The following is a 17,473-nucleotide window of genomic DNA, read 5'->3' as shown; positions in this document are numbered from 1 at the left end:
GAAGGAGGAGAAGAAACAGGGATCGGCCCAAATGACAACGGCTCTATTGTCTTTATAACGCAAATATAAATATTAACTATGGAACTCAGCACTTTTATCACATTATAAAGTCCCCGCTCCACAGCCGTGTCCAGACGCCGCAGTCGTTGGGTTTGTGAGCCTTTAATACTTACTGTGGCTCTGAAATGTAAAAGTATTTATACGCGACAACAAGCGGTAAAAATAAAGAAGAGATTCTGCTGCAAATTCTGAAAAGTGGTCTTATCGCTATAGCAACTAATGGACTCGTCCAATCAGCATTCCACTGGCTACTATGTTGATGAGACTACTTTTCAGATTTGGCACCAGTTACTTACGTCGTAAGATCATCCTATCTCCAGCTGTATGCACCAAATGGCACGCCACTGATTTCCAGAGGATATTTTCTTTTAAAGTACAGCGTTTTGCCGGCGTGAAGGCAAATAGGACAATTGGCTGAGTCACAAAAGAACAGTAATCTGTGTTGTGAAAAGGAGACACGTGGGTATTCAGGACACGTCCATCCAGAGACAGAGAAACGTGTTTGTAGGAACCAACGAATCCCTTAAGGTTCTCTGTAACCAAGCGTCTCCTTTCTGTCTCTTCACATGATGGACGCGGCAGAGACCCTGTCCGGGCTCTTGGTTACTTGAAGAACAAATCTAAAATGCATACAGTGACCGACAGTCCCGTGTGGTTCAACTCCTTCTCACGCTCCAACCCTTATCACCGTACAGACCCCAACAATGCCCTCCTGACACTACTATGGCCTATGGCTCCCTACTCCCAGCCTTATAGTCGTCCCTTTACCGTCTCTGAAGGTACAAAGCTGCCTTGTACGCCTGGACCCCAAAATCACACAAAGTTTTTTCTCTAACCCACTCACTTCTCATATCATCCAAAGTAGCAGCGCCTTCTCCTGCAGCTTAAATTGTGAAACAATGAAAAACCAAGAAACTTATCGTCTAACCCCATATTTGTCAGTTACTTCTAATATAACGCATCGTACGGCAAACTGATCACTAAGCAGCAGGCTGGACCATAGGAACTCTTCTTCATCAAGACTCTTATTATCAAAATCATAGTAATTCACCCCCAGGGGCTCACACATTTTGTATACTTTAGGAGCTATCATGGCATTTACCGCGACCAATCTGATTCTGCAGGAACCCAAGAGATGGCGCATCCACAGAGTTCTCTAAAAACTTTAAAAAGTTGGGCAACATTGCTGGGATTTGTAGGAGCCAAGAATGGCTTCAATGTTTAACTAAAATCAGATGTTATCTATGACGGCCAGTTCCAGGATGGTCCTGAATCGCTGTCTGAATGAGGCCAAAGGCAATATCTCAGCCCTTGGTGACTCGAACTGGAGTGTGGCAAACATTTCCCCAAAGCTCAGGAACATTTTTAACTGGAATTAACAATCGGTATGAAGTACTAACCAGCTATTGTAAACAGATATATGTTCATTGATGCATTAACCAAAATCAACAAGGATGTGGACAGTTCCGTCTCACCATTCAATGCTTAGTGATCTTTGCCGGAACATCGGCTGCTCCAGAGGTGCCAAGTCCGCATCGTTTCTTTTCTCAGACCTCTCCTTGAAGGACAAACGATGGGTGAACTTTGAAAACCCCCCAAGGGACCTGCAGGAAGAGAAGATTAAGACTTTATCTCCATCCGGAATTTGGGATGATTTCCCGTTATCTCAGGACCAAGTGGGTTGATCTGGTTCCACCTGCTCCTGCCTCGCACCGGACCTGCAAAGTACCAGAAATCTCCAGGATACGGCATAAAAACCAAACAATTGTCTCTTCCAGGCTTAAATAACAGAGGTTGGGGGAATGGTGGAGCGCTGCATTGTATGACGGCTATTTATAGTGCATTTGCACAGAATGTACCGCAGTACAGAGATGAATCATGGCAGATGTGCAGCGTACCAGCATATGTAACAAACATCGTATCGGCAGTCACACGCGGGCACGGTCACCGCCGTACACAGCCGCAACACAACCGCAACTTAACTTTATTATTAAACCTCATGGCTGGGTACAGACACGTTCGTGGGGCATTCTCATGTCCTGGGCAGGTTTTATTGCCTTTATGTTTTAAAGCAGGGGCTTCTTTCAGGTTATCTGCAGACTGGCAGGCATGGGGTCACTTAAGGCTCTGAGGGAACCCTTAGAAAAAATGAGATAGGGCTTGCCAAACTTGACGTAGTGTCAGGCAAAGAGATATATGCCCATATAGTGTGACAGAATCTCCGATATATATATATATATATGAACTACAACGTCTTGCATGCCCCTCCAACACGTAGCACGTTGGCAGTTGTGGTCCAGGGCCGCTATAATGCCCGGGGGGGCACATTTCCTTTTTATCATGGGTACATACCGTTACATAAGGTTAAAAAAGCCCATCGGTTCCAGCTTTTAGCCACATTCACACACTATTCACACACGCCTTCTAGTGAATAAAGGCAAACGGCAAAACCAAAGACGATTACAATCATGTCATTAGGATTATTACGTCTCGCGTTCGCTTTATAGATTCGATAATTTAGCTGCCGATACAGGAGCCGCGGCAGACACAGCACCGCTTAGATGAAGCATTTCGTGTCACACTAAATAAAGTGTTTTACCCGGATTTGTGCCTGCGCCGGGAGCACTACGTACGCCGATGACGAGGTGACAGGGTATGTTTTTGGACCTGCCTGAGACTTCTGAAAGCGCTCGTTAGAATTTCTTATCTCTAAAGTTCAGTATGAATTTCAGATCTTGTTTCGAGTTGTCAGCCCGAATGATTATCTGGGATTTGTGATGTCAGCCGGTTGTCAAAATAGGCTATGAAAAGAGGGGACTCGGCACATTCGCGCTCCGTGGGCCGCTGTGATGTGTGTTTCGGCTCCGGCAGAGGAGTGCGGCGGACACAACATCCATTATACAGCTAACCCGTTATTACCTCGCGGGAGCGACTGGCTTCCTAACCAGGGTGCTATACAAGTACATCGAGAGGTAGCCAGAAAGCATATGGAAGCATAACCCAACCGGAGCATCCGGAACTGAATCCCTATTCTATTCGTCATTAGTTCTTCGGGATAACCGGATGCTTTGTGTTTGGACTTTAGAAAAGTCTTTAGCTATAATTGCATATTATACCGGGATGTAAAAAGTACAAACACCAGCGACCTCTCAACCTTCAACCATCCAACTCAAAATAAGATTTGGATTGATGTCGCCCCCCCCCCCCCAACGCCAACCAGCAAAGCCTTTCCGTGTATTGTAAATAGAATAAACCTCGCTGTTTAATATCCACGTTAGACTTGCTGGACGGCATCCCCAGATCGCGCCGCCGCATTCTGTATCCATTGTTTTAATAAGAATCACGCGACACGCATTCTGTTCTCTGAAGATTTATGTGATTTCCATACATGACTCTTGAATAACGAGATTAGAAAAACACCACCAGATATTCCCGCTTCGTGAATATATTGCCAACGGCGGCGGTACTCGCTCCCATACAATCACATGGACAAGGGTGGAGGGATTCAGATCCACTGGGCAGGCAATGGAACTATGGATCCCGCTGACTATAATACGGCTCAGGTTGGCAACACACGCTGAGATACTCAAACCAAAAATGTAATGTTTTACTTTACTGTGAGGGTGGTGTATGAGTGGGACAGCCTTCCAGCACAAGTGGTAGAGGTTAATACAGTGAGGGGATCGGGAGGTTACAATGTTACGAGTGGGCTCAATCACATGTACTGTGTGGCTACATTGTGTGAGTCCAAATTAGAGCATGTACAGGATTTCTGCAGGCAGGCTAGGTGGGTCGAATGGATCTTATCATCGGAATCACACCAAGTCTCCTGGTGAAGGATAATATGACAGTTTATCTACATGAGGTCGGCTGTGCGATAGGCAGTTCCCTGGGTCCTTTCAGCGCGGATAATCCGTGAGATATACCGCTATCTCAATCCGCTGAATGATTTTTAACTCCATCCTAGATGAATTTCAGTAAGAGATTTATTCTGCAGTTGGCTTTCCTCACACGAGGCTTTGGGCTAGCGGTCTGGTTTAGCGTTTAGTGTCAGGAACGTTCTCTCTCGCGGTGATCTTTATTACTCGGATTGCACCCCGATTTAGAGCCGGGCTGGATGCGGCTGTAAAACGCCGGCAGTGATGAGGTTTCAGAAGAGTCCTGGACTAGGGGCCATTTTTTTCGTTTGCACCTGTTGAAAAGTACAGAACAGGTGCAAAACGATATTAAGTAATAACGCCTTCGTCATACGTCTCTTTAAAAAGGTATTAAGTTTTGCATTTGGACCGCTCCGTGCATTAATTTAACGCGCAGGACACAAAGCCGGGGCCGCGATCCTTGCTAGAATTAATCTTTCTGGCGATATGGGTTGGATCCCCAAAGCTAATATCTGACGAGATTTCTGATGCTGATGGGCCGTTCCAGATTCCTTTTGGGCATTCGCTGTTCTTGTTGAATGATTTCAGGTGAATCGGGTTGTCTGTCTTTTTCTAAGGGTCCATAACCGCAAACTCGGGGTGAGAAAAGCCCTTAATGTGTTACTAAAGGAGTTTAAGGGTATTTAAAGTGCATTTTAGAGATCAGTAAACCTAGGAAAGGGTCTGGGGGCGCTAAAGGCTTCCCCCACCAGTTATGTGGTTGGTAGTCAAGACAAGATCCACACAGAGATTAGTTCTGCTGGTCTTGACACATTTTCCTCTTGGGTAAAATAGTCCATTACTTTTAAAAAGGAGTTCTGACCTGTAACACAATTACACCAAATGAAATGGAAAATGCACAAGTTGTCGGCATCGTTACTGAGAACTCTTCATGATTCTAAAGGCTGTGAAGGTTTCTGTTTAAGCGGATTTGTCCTACTTGGTTGAGCGATACATGGTGAGAGGAGAAGCCTGGCGCTCGTCGCTTACCCCGGGGTACATTGTGTGGTCGGTAGCGATGTGTCTGTTACGGCTTCTGGTGTAGTTAATACTCGGGGGGGGGGGCAGGGGACCAAAACAAATGCAACTGAAAATTGTGATGAGCTGGTAAATATCAAAACCCGATTCCTCCCCATCTATTAAGTACTGGATCGCTACAGCGTAACACATATGTTGGCCGCAAATTTTATCTACACTTACACCAATCACAGTTAGAATTACCAAAGGTGAGCGAAAAACCTCACAGAATAAAAAAGCCACAGACATTTAGTAGGCATGTGATATATAATAGTAACAGTTGACGTCCCCATCAATAATGTTTAAGAATGTGGTTGGTGTGTAACAAACATAAGATGGGGAAATATTTATGTTACTATGAACGCGTGTCATTCTGCCAAACATACCAGCCTGTAATCACTCCAATGCCGGCTCGATCGACCTTCCCGAGGCACGTCGTTCCTGGTGGAAGGTACGATGTGAATGCAAGCTCTGACCATCGTCAAAACCAGATGGAAGGGAAGGGGGAGGCGAGGAAGGTAATAAGAGTTACCTTCGCTGAGCCCGAGAAGAGTTATTGCAGCATAACCTAACCCGCTCGCTGTAACTCCATCCTTCGGACATCTCCTGGACCAAAATCAAACCGTGGAAATAAATAAGTGAAAATGACAGGCAGGAGTTTGCAGCAAACGAGAAGAGCATATGTAGAAGAAGACAGAAGTCTCCTGACCTGGGCAGTCTGTGCCTACCACCTGTTGGGGGTTAACTGCCGGTGCTGGGGGGCTTGTGTTTCCAGCCTCCCATGTATCCAATTCTGCAAATCCTGTGGTTTGTAACAACTTGATAACACAGCAGTCCTTATCTTTTAACCCTATGTTCACCAGCGTGGGATTCCTTTCATAGAGCGCAAACTGCCACTCACAACATTAACATGCAACTGAAGCCTTCTATCTGTCAACCCATCATTAATCCGCCTGTTTAACCTTACGCTTCTTCCACAACCTTCCTCGCCATCACAAGCACCTACTCTCAAGTACACAGCGTACCCCGTATGTTAACAGCCGCTCCGTGAGTTAGAGCAGACACTTACCTGGCGTGAGTCTGAGCTGCGCCGTGTCCACCTTCGCAGCCACGTTCAGGACACCAAACTGCATCGCCGGAAAGCGTGGCAGCGCCGTGTGCAGCGGGCGCCGGTGCTGTCCATTTGCATGCCGGATCGTAACATCAATATCCCCGAAACATGACGCTGCTTTCTGTGCTCTGCCCTCACCTCTTTCTCTCGTTCTCACTGTTTTCTGCACCTCTCTCCTTCTGTCTTTTTTTCCCAATCTTGTTTCTATAGAAACTAGATTAGCTGGTAGAGGGGGGGGACTATAACGGCCCCATGTGACTAAGATTCCAACACTGAAGAATCTCACTCTTTTTTTCTCCCGTTTCACTGAATAGTTTTTTTTTCTTTTTTTACATAACAAGACATTGTTTGGTACCCAAAGAAACAGAAGATAAGAGAGCGATCAGGTGAACAGAATGAGCCAAGAACGAGCTCACAAGCTTCAGCCAGGACGACATGTCTGACCCGCACAATAAAATAACATTCTGGGCGCTCTTTCCACCTCTTAAAACTACAGCTTTCTTCTTATTAATCGAATTAAACCTATCAGGTGTGGTTTTACTAAAGCTCTTATTACTCTCAGCCTGCTGTTGGGAGTTGCTTTGCCATGAGCTGTGGGATCCGCTAGTGCAAAAACCCGCATCGTATACCCTCAGGTTCTTATTTTAGGATATTTAGACCACGCGTTTAAAATGATGTCAATCGTTTCAAGAGCTACTAGAAAAGGTGACTTTTTACAGATTAAAAGTTTATATATTTCCCCAAAGTGCTGTTTATTTATCGTTTTATGTTTTGAGTTTATTTTCTTTTTTTTTTTATGTTTTGGTATTTATTTCCGATAGTTAGTTGTGTTGGAATAGTGAGTGAGTTGTGTTGGAATAGTGAGTGAGTTGTGTTGGAATAGTGAGTGAGTTGTGTTGGAATAGTGAGTGAGTTGTGTTGGAATAGTGAGTGAGTTGTGTTGGAATAGTGAGTTGTGTTGGAATAGTGAGTGCGCTGGAATAGTGAGTGAGTTGTGTTGGAATAGTGAGTGAGTTGTGTTGGAATAGTGAGTGAGTTGTGTTGGAATAGTGAGTTGTGTTGGAATAGTGAGTTGTATTGTAATAGTGAGTGAGTTGTGTTGGAATAGTGAGTTGTATTGTAATAGTGAGTTGTGTTGGAATAGTGAGTGAGTTGTGTTGGAATAGTGAGTTGTGTTGGAATAGTGAGTGAGTTGTGTTGGAATAGTGAGTTGTATTGGAATAGTGAGTGAGTTGTGTTGGAATAGTGAGTTGTGTTGGAATAGTGAGTGAGTTGTGTTGGAATAGTGAGTTGTGTTGGAATAGTGAGTTGTGTTGGAATAGTGAGTAAGTTGTATTGGAATAGTGAGTGAGTTGTATTGGAATAGTGAGTGAGTTGTGTTGGAATAGTGAGTTGTGTTGGAATAGTGAGTGAGTTGTGTTGGAATAGTGAGTTGTATTGGAATAGTGAGTGAGTTGTGTTGGAATAGTGAGTTGTGTTGGAATAGTGAGTTGTGTTGGAATAGTGAGTGAGTTGTGTTGGAATAGTGAGTTGTGTTGAAATAGTGAGTTGTGTTGGAATAGTGAGTTGTCTTGGAATAGTGAGTGAGTTGTGTTGGAATAGTGAGTGAGTTGTGTTGGAATAGTGAGTTGTGTTTGAATAGTGAGTTGCCTTGGAATAGTGAGTGAGTTGTGTTGGACTAGTGAGTGAGTTGTGTTGGAATAGTGAGTTGTCTTGGAATAGTGAGTGAGTTGTGTTGGAATAGTGAGTGAGTTGTGTTGGAATAGTGAGTTGTGTTGGAATATAACCGAGCTGCTGCATTAAATGTTTCTTCTCATGACTATAATGCTTTAATGTGATTTTATTATCAGTTATTCTGCGTCTGCCCTTTTGGGGTCGAACCCCGTTGAAGCTCCTGTATAGTAACCGCGGAGACCGTCAGCTCCAGGTAAGAGAAAAGAAATACTAATTGCTGTGACAGGTTTGATGAGCCGAACATTCTGAAAGCGGTTATACGTTTAAAACGATCAGACTTACAGAAAACAAATATGCAGAAATAGCAGTAAAATGTTTAATCTCTCCGGCCCCCGCAGCCCAGATACAGGCTTGTTTTTGTTGATAAAACATTCTGTGTACACATACGCAGGGCACCACTTAATGAGTTCTTTTTTCATGACATCATCAAAGAGATCAAGGAGTGATCCAATTACTGTGTTACATAATCAATATTGATTGCAGCGCTGCGAGATGTATTTAATGGAAAACTAAACGGCCATATTCTGAATTATCTGAAATCAGCAGCATACTGCGTGCCACCGATGATGTCAAGCAGAGCTAAATTACACCACAAAAGGAAAGGTGGCCGAATGCCCACCGCCGTGTTTCCAATTTTGAATTTCTCCACAGAAATGTTTCTCCCCGTGTCGCTGTGTGGATGAAGCGCGTGCGAGTGGCACATCGTGGTGATACAGGTGAAGGCGCCGCGTCAGTTCGCCGCACTCTACGTTCTATCGCTGTTCCTGCGTTCTATGTCCGGTGCCGGGAGAGACCCCGCCTGCTCTAGAGGTGACCCCAGATCCAGCCCAATGCATAATGCAGAGCGTTTCTCCTCTACAGCCGAACGATATCCACAGAGCCGCTCCACAAACAAGGCGTTCAGTCAAACCCAGGGGCTCGCAGTGACCGCTAGGTGCGTTTTCAGCTCAGTAAAGCACTTATTCGTTAACACGCTAGAATGCCAACAGCACATCTGTTTGCTAACTAGAGAATTTGATACAGCGTGTTAGAAATACATTACTCATACCATGTATATTCATACAATCATTTTACAGGCAGAAATCACGAAGAATCGCAATTATTTATAACGAGGAATAGGTTTTGCTGTAGCGGTTTTGCGTAAAACCAAATTCCCAGGTCCTCTTTAAATGTTTTCCCTTGCAGGCAAAATTCTGCATTTAGATGGGAGTTTGTCCTGCGGCTACACAGAAAACATGCATCCCCCCCCAGTAGAAAGAGCGCCTTTTTGGGAAAATAAAAAAAGACCGTTGGATGCCGGAAGTGATTTACGTTTATCGATGAGTTCCCTACAAAGAAGGTACCGGCAGCTTCTATGGAAGCGAAACCTTATCGGTCATTCATAGCATTACATATGATATTCCCATGTTCACAGATAATACAATAAGTATATATATATAAATGTGTGTGTGTATATATATATATAAATGTGTGTGTGTATATATATAAACGTGTGTGTATATATATAAACGTGTGTGTGTATATAGATATATATATATGGGTTATGACTTGGAATGAGGATCTTCAATCATAGAATGTGTGAAGAAAGGTAGGGTCAGTAACCAGGCAACATGACTGTTTCATACATATGTGCCAGCTGGGATCCAAGCTCTATTGGGTTTCATAGTATTGGGAAGAAGGGGTTGGACACCAATACGTTATCTATTAATTATGTCCGATATATATTTCTCTGTCTTACTCGCGTGGAGCCTTTCCATGTAAACAGATTCACAAGGGGAACGGAAATATAATGCCAAACAAACGATGTCTCCAGTTGGACGTAAGACCCGAGTCCGCTGTGATCTTTGTTTCGATCTTCCTCGTTAACTGTATAAGTTACAAACAAGTCACCACATGAACTATGACAGGAGGAGGACAGCCTGAGATTTATGGAAGATGAATTATTGGAGCTTGAGACCCCACCAAAGCCCAAAGCCAGTCCTCCTCCTCCGACGCAGTCACGGTCTGAGGGGGGCGGAAAAATGATTCCTGAAAACAGGTCACCCCCCGCAGAACCGACGGGCATCACTAATCTTCTATAAACACTAATATATGTCTTCACAACGTAAGCGTGCAAAAAGCACCCTGAACTGCCATGGTATACGGCAAACAGTATCAGTGTACAGGGTGACGGTGCACATAGGGGTATACGGGTATGTGGAGGCGTTCTACACGCGGCGGTAAAAGAAAAACAGAGGCAAAAAAAAAATTTCAAAAGATCTAGATCCTGGAAGCGAATCTGAAAGTGGAACCCGTATCAAAACCTCACGTCAAGTCAGGCCAAGATGAATGCAGAGAAAAAAGCCGGTAACAAAGCAAAGTTCAGGGCAGGCAGCGAAGAATACGAATCAAAGCTCTGATCTATGAAATCATTTGGAGACGGCAGCCCGGCGCTGGCACAGTTGGAGGCGCTGCGCTGGCAATTACTGTGTAAAAGGAGAAGAGGTGAACGCTTACCGGCAAAGCTTTTTGGTTGTTCCTGGAAAGGAGGCGATACCTGTACCTGCGCTAAATTTATTTTTAAACAGCCAGTTCTGTGAAATCCAAGTTGCCCTGAATTCAGAAGAAAAAAAAATGACAACTCCGCCAGAACTGTCTTGGATTCCGGGGGGAATTAGCCGGGTCTTGCAGGCTTCGCATGAGCAGCAATGCAGTCGGAAAGAATGCAGAACCCTACGACTGCGCCCAATGCAACACCCCCACGGGGCAGCAGCCCTTGTATATAATCTCCCTAGGGATATATACTGACTAAACCGGGGTGAAATAATAATGCATTTCCATTCACTCACTAAGCCTGGCTTCCACATCCATCAAATCCGTCACCCGTACACTGCTGGAAAATGATGTTGAATAATGGTTAGATTTTGTTTAATCGTGCATTTTGCCGCCATAGTAATTAACAAAAAAGAACAGAAAGGTAAGTGAGCCGGAGGAATATTCTTGGGTGGATTTGGTGTCTGAAGTGAACTAAATTTAGGAAAAGCAAAATAAGGGGAAGGCAAGAAGCATGGGGATAAAGATCAAACATCAGGGGCAAAAAGCTTGTGCGCTTATTTTCATTATACCGGGAAGTGATTGGGAAATCATGCGCAGGCTGCTTTATACACCTTACGACTGCCGACAGCTGCAATGCAGAGGCTTCTCTGGGTGGATGAGGACAGCAGATCCCCTATTCCCATCGTAAACATACATGCGCTGCGCACGTTAATGCGAGACACGGAGAGCTAACGTGCTGAGCAGGGCTTGGAGGGGCTCTGAACACCTAAACCAGGCGCTGCATGTACCGCGCATGTCAGAGCTCGTCACTAACCACCAATTCTTTACCGCATACACCTCATTTATATTATTCACCTACGCATACAATCAGAGACTTGGTTATCTGTAAAGAAACACAAAGTCTCTTTTATTGCTGCAACATTCTTACAAAAACAAAATAGCGAAACGGTTTGTAGCCAGAAGGAGTCTGAATGTTGAAGAGGATTAAAAAATATATATTTTCCAAAAATATTAGGATAACTTTGCTGTCCAATATTTTTTTTAAATTCACTTATGTATTATATCTTCAAAATGAGGTGTTATCACCATAGTAACCAACGTAATATTCCAAACTGGAAAGTTCCACTTGTTGCTATGGTAATAAGACGACTCTTCCGACTTTGCACCAAAAGGCCCCGCATTTTACTTTTACAGTAAGTAAAACGTATTGATTAAGCCTTCCCAAACCCATAGCCCTGGGTTTAAAAATAATGAAATAACAAATAGTGGAGATATTTAAATTAGCGTGTCGGCCGTGTCAGGCACAGCGTCCTCGGGCTGTCTAATACCGTAATGTCTTATCCAACCACAGAAAAGAATACACGAATCCTGTGTTATAAATACCTACAAAGATCAAAATAAACTGCGTCTAAAATACGTTTTCCAACAACAATCCTCCTGATCAGATCTTGGCTTACATTTTATTACACATGTTCCGGGGCACAGTTATTCATCGAGCTGTGGGTCGGAATCATCTTTCCGATGAGATTTCTCCTTCAGACGCCGGTTACGTGACGCTTCTGTTTAGGGACGGGACAATAAGGAAGCCGTCGCCCAGCGCTACATCACAGAGCCCGGATCCCGCAGCCGAGCAGACGCTGATTCCGCGGTGGCGTGCGGCACGAGGCTCGAGACGCTTTCGGCCTGAGGCTGTGGATTGGGGAACAATGACGCGCACTGTTTGCAAAACACTTGGCTGATTTTATTGTTTCAGGCAAACGTGAGAAACCGAGGAGTGGGGTGACTTCAGCTGCGCCCTGCAAGCAAACCCCTGTCCTACGATTCATTCAAGATGGGAACGGAGGTGTAAAACGTACTCTACAACGTCCCTTATATTTGGTAATAAAATGCTGAAAAAAGGAATTTCCAAAATCTCTTTAGAAAAAAAAATTGGACATGAAAAACGAGAGCAGGACGAGCCCGATGTATCTTCATACAATGAAACGCTACGCAGTTTACCCAAACTGCTTGTTAACGAAGTGAATTATTCTGTTCCTGGCCCAGATTAGTAAATTAGACAAAAATAATAAAAAAAATCTGACAAACGGAACCCACTATGGATTTAATGAAAAATGCACTGAAACAGAACATTGGCCATAGTGTTATATCTGAGGTTCGAGTGAAAGCAAACATGGTTGAAAGGTGACTGAGCCTTTCTGGGAGAGCGACGGGGTGGGTATGAGGATTTTCCCTAAAGTCAACTAAAATAATAAGGTTTGAGTTGCGACTGAGTGATGTTTGAGGGATATTAGCCGAGCATCAAATAACCCAATAATTCTGCGTTTAACAAGAACGCATTACGGAGTCTCAAAACATTACACATGCCGGTCCGTAACACACCACCCAAACACAATACAAGCTTATATACTAACAATTCAAGCGCTGCCAGCTCTGAGAAGCAAGCCTTTTCGCAGCCCTGGGAAAGCTGAAGGAGCCGAGGCGGTGATGACGGGGAAAGCCGTGCCGAGATGTGGTTACACGGGCTTGGCAGGAGCACGGCTGATGAATTTTATTTTTTATGGAGCGACGCGAACCTCCCTTGATAGCGACCACACAAACTGCGAGAGAAGCCGAGGACGGAGCGGAGGGAGCCAGGCTGCGGAACAGCACCGCGAGGGGAGAACGACGTCAAGCATCGTCTTAATAACACAATGCAGGAACCATGGGGGCCGCACCTAATTTGGCATAAATCGTGTATGTTTAAAGCAATCAGCCCCCCCAAAACACTTTATCGTAATAATAAAGAGAGCTTATTATTAGAGAAGAGCTAGGATTGCAAAATGTCTGAGAATGGGTTACTGCGCTAAAATATAACACCCCTGTATCCACAGCCCTAACACCCCTGTATCCACAGCCCTAACACCCCTGTATCCACAGCCCTAACACCCCTGTATCCACAGCCCTAACACCCCTGTATCCACAGCCCTAACACCCCTGCATCCACAGCCCTAACACCCCTGTATCCACAGCCCTAACACCCCTGTATCCACAGTCCTAACACCCCTGCATCCACAGCCCTAACACCCCTGTATCCACAGCCCTAACACCCCTGTATCCACAGCCCTAACACCCCTGTATCCACAGCCCTAACACCCCTGCATCCACAGCCCTAACACCCCTGTATCCACAGCCCTAACACCCCTGTATCCACAGCCCTAACACCCCTGTATCCACAGGTTTTCAGCAATCCGAGACTTTTTATTATAATTGGAGGCTCTTTCGCACCTCTTAAGAATGTCGTTGGCCGCATGTGAAAATCCAAAATAGATTAACAAATCTGTGCTGAGAATTAACTATAACACTGTGTTCCTACCCCTCACCCCTCCTAATACACAGACGCCGGGACACCTACCCCTCACCCCTCCTAATACACAGACACCGGGACACCTACCCCTCACCCCTCCTAATACACAGACACCAGGACCCCTCCTCTCACCCCTCCTAATACACAGACACCAGGACCCCTCCTCTCACCCCTCCTAATACACAGACACCAGGACACCCACCCTCACCCCTCCTGATACACAGACACCAGGACACCTACCCCTCACCCCTCCTAATACACAGACACCGGGACACCCACCCCTCACCCCTCCTAATACACAGACACCAGGACACCCACCCTCACCCCTCCTAATACACAGACACCAGGACACCCACCCCTCACCCCTCCTAATACACAGACACCAGGACACCCACCCCTCACCCCTCCTAATACACAGACACCGGGACACCCACCCCTCACCCCTCCTAATACACACACACCAGGACACCTACCCCTCGCCCCTCCTAATACACAGACACCAGGACACCTACCCCTCACCCCTCCTAATACACAGACACCAGGACACCCACCCCTCACCCCTCCTAATACAAAAACACCCACCTCTTATCTCCCATATACAGAGGTAAGTACTCCTATGTTGTGTTTCTTGTAATGCAGAGGAACCATGGGCACAGTTACTATTATTGTTTTATATAGCGCCATCAGATTCCCTAGCGCTGTATAATGGGTGGACAAGACATAACTAGTAGTTTATATCATAACAATTTGACTTACAGAAACAACAAGTGAGGAGGGCCCTGATCAAAGAGCTTACAATCTAGTTCTATTCCTAAAATAACGAAACCTATTTCTGGCATCATTTTCCTGAAGGTATATTTATTCGTAAGCTGTTTCTCCGGAGGAGCTGGAGAATTGTGCCGGGTAGCGAGGTAGAACAGTAGTAACTGTCAGCTGAATTGCCGGTCCCCAAGTAGGATATCCACATGGGGGGTGCACGCGATCGGAAAGTCGCCTCCAGCATCATCAGCAATGGCTTCAGGAGACAGCAGGTTTCGGGACTTGTCAGGATGAATATTTTAAATTAGGAATCAAAACATTTGGTGCTGAACAGCAAAAACAACAAAACCAAAGTGGAGTCAGCAGTCTCCAATGTAAGAGAGATTGTGGGCAGGTCGGCTCACATGGCCTCTCATGAGAAGGACGCACGGAGATGGAATGAAGAAGAAAGAAATCAACCAATGCTAATTTCACTGGGTTTCGTGTTATTCAGTATGAGGCTGACAGCAGCCATTATAATAATAATAATAATAACCTTTGTATAGCAGATTCTACTGCCAAATACAACAGAACCTGAATCCCGGAGAAATGAGCCAGCGAGCAGGAAGCCGCGGTCGCTTTATACGGAGGGAAGGTGCAGTTTTGGTATAAAAGTCATTCCGGCTGCTTTGACAAATAATTTATGTGATTGTACCGGCACAGGACACAGACATGTTAGGGGTTAATCCAATACAGGGATTTAAAGGGGAGCTGCTAACACTTTTATATTATCAGTACCCTATGGTTTGTAATTAATATGCACGAAATTATTTATACAAAAGTTACAAGATTCTAACTTATTATCATTATCCAACCTATTTCTACATTTCCCAAACGTTTGCCATGTGCTGGGGGTAGTTATAAGGTGATCCTGAACATACGGTGTGACGTTTTATACCCAGTGAATATGGGCAATTCAGGTGGGTCCCGTAGTTCTGGGATTTGAAGCTGTGCTGGTAAAGTTAGTTTTTTGAAAATAAATCCGCGTTTGCGCTGGGACGTCAGTTTGGGGTTCTAAACTAACGATCTTTATAACGAGAGTTCCACGGGCCGGGAGTGAACCTGAAAAGAATTCTTCCGCAGCCACCCGGCCCAGGTGACGAGTTCTTCATTCTGGCCTGAGGCCCCATCATACATTTTAAATGGTCTGCAACCCACTATGTCACCGTGAGAAGCACTGTATAAGACAATCACTGATCATAAGTAACAGCCGCTACACTACTTCTCCCGCTACAGCCCCACGCAGCACAACTGCTGAGTGACCATGAACGAGTGCACACTAAGGAATGCAGAGTGTTTGTACGAATGGGGATTGTTGTGCTGAAAGGTGTAGCTCTGATTTCTAAGGTGGGCACGGTATGCGGTTCACCTGTATGTGGTTCACCTGTATGCGGATCTCCCCAATAATTATCCCCACCTGCGATGAAACGCTAATGAAAAGCCAGCATAATGACACGCTCTGTTTCTTCCCCGGGAAGCTAAACATACCTGCCAAGAACAGTCCCTCGTCAGAGTTCTCTGACTCATTGTTCTGCTGTGCAGGCAGTTGTCACAGATGCTAAACTGGGATTTTAACCATGTGTAAACCGACCTCGCAAATAATGCAATCACTGTTTTTATGATCTCTTTACATTGTTTAATATCAACATGGCATCCAGTTCCCGTATAATGATGTCATGGAGCTGTTAGTTCTCGTAACATCTGTTTCAGGGTACCAGCTGGACCCCGGCGTTGTGACTGTTCAGCTTCCTTTTGGAGAAGGTTGTGTGACGCCGGAGTAACCGACAGGCGCTCTCCGGTTACTTCTGCACGACTTCCATTACTCTAAGCCACCTACAGACTATTTCTCAGTGTTAGCTGGCCAGGCATATTTTTTTATTATGCTTTATTCTTATATTTTGGCAAGTTGTGAGCTGACCGCACGGGAGGGTTTCGAATAAAGCCGCTCGTATGGAATCTGTGAGAATTCCATCTTATTTACACCTTCCCAGCCTTCAGCGCTGCACACAGGCAACCTCGCCACAAAACACACGCAGGACTCCTCACCACAAAACACAAACACACAGCCCACCTCGCCGCAAAACACAGAGGGGAATACCCGATACCCAGCATGGAAACGAGAGCTACAGCCCCTGACCTCAGGCACCCTGAAGGAATGAGCGAGCGCCGCTTTGGGTAAACACAACCATCTCTGCTTCCCCGTGATTCCAAAACTCCATGGAGTGATTCAGTCTGTTGCTCAAACTACAGCTGGCTCTTAAAAAAAAAATAATTACCAGCGTCTACTTAGTGGGAATGTCTTAATATCTCTGAGTCACATTTTTGTGGCAGAGTCGTACTTAAGAGCCAAAACGAGAGGGAGGCTGGGGCAAGGAAACCTAAATAAACTTGATATATATTTTTCAAAAAATCTGTTTGCCGACCGACACTGGAGCTCCGGCGGCAGCCTAAAGAAACAAACGTGCGCAGACACATGGACCTCGGCAGCACATAATATCAACAGTAATATGTCAAAGTAAGAAAAACACAAGTGCCAATTGGCGATTTGCATATCATTACCCAGAACCCTTATCTGCTGCGTGCCATCAATGGGGTCTATTCATCAAAACAGCAGACTTAGCACACGAGGATTTCCATGCAATGTTACGTGGACATCGTTGTGTCTTAAGTCGGTGTTTGTGAGCCGAGGGGAGCTACTGCTGTGTTTGGATTCCCAGTCCCATCACATTCAGACAGCCAGACATTCAAGCTAAATGTAAGTTATTAAAATGTATATATAAGAATGAATGCACAGTTCGCCTAAAAGCAGACATTCTACCAGGGACCAGGAATCAGTATTCTGGGGCAGGAGACTTTCTCCATGGCATCTGAATTTTTGGTTCTTGTGCCCACTTTGTGTGTGCTTTATACTAATTTCCAAGGCGACAGCCCCTAAAAAAACAAACTGGCTCCTGAAAT

The 17,473-nt window shown here is 45.1% G+C and overlaps 1 protein-coding gene across 2 annotated transcripts in view; it reads right to left on the bottom strand.

Moving 5' to 3' along the window:
• LOC128502385 (ankyrin repeat and fibronectin type-III domain-containing protein 1-like) overlaps nucleotides 1-17,473 on the bottom strand; it is an 85,094-nt gene that overhangs the window by 26,670 nt on the left and 40,951 nt on the right. The window contains exons 1-2 of one of the 2 annotated variants that reach the window (XM_053472179.1): nucleotides 6,064-6,235; nucleotides 1,536-1,664 (exon numbers count right to left, since the gene is read on the bottom strand). In XM_053472179.1, the coding sequence (XP_053328154.1) occupies nucleotides 1,536-1,567 (32 nt within the window). In that variant the 5' untranslated portion in view covers nucleotides 1,568-1,664; nucleotides 6,064-6,235. Of the gene's footprint in view, nucleotides 1-1,535; nucleotides 1,665-6,063; nucleotides 6,236-17,473 lie in introns of those variants that run through there. The other variant, XM_053472177.1, reaches the window with a different exon arrangement.

Source organism: Spea bombifrons, chromosome 7, assembly GCF_027358695.1.
Source record: "Spea bombifrons isolate aSpeBom1 chromosome 7, aSpeBom1.2.pri, whole genome shotgun sequence".
Lineage (NCBI taxonomy): Eukaryota > Metazoa > Chordata > Amphibia > Anura > Pelobatidae > Spea > Spea bombifrons.
The sequence above is the reverse complement of the archived record's forward strand: the minus strand, read 5'-3'. Positions and strand labels throughout refer to the sequence as shown.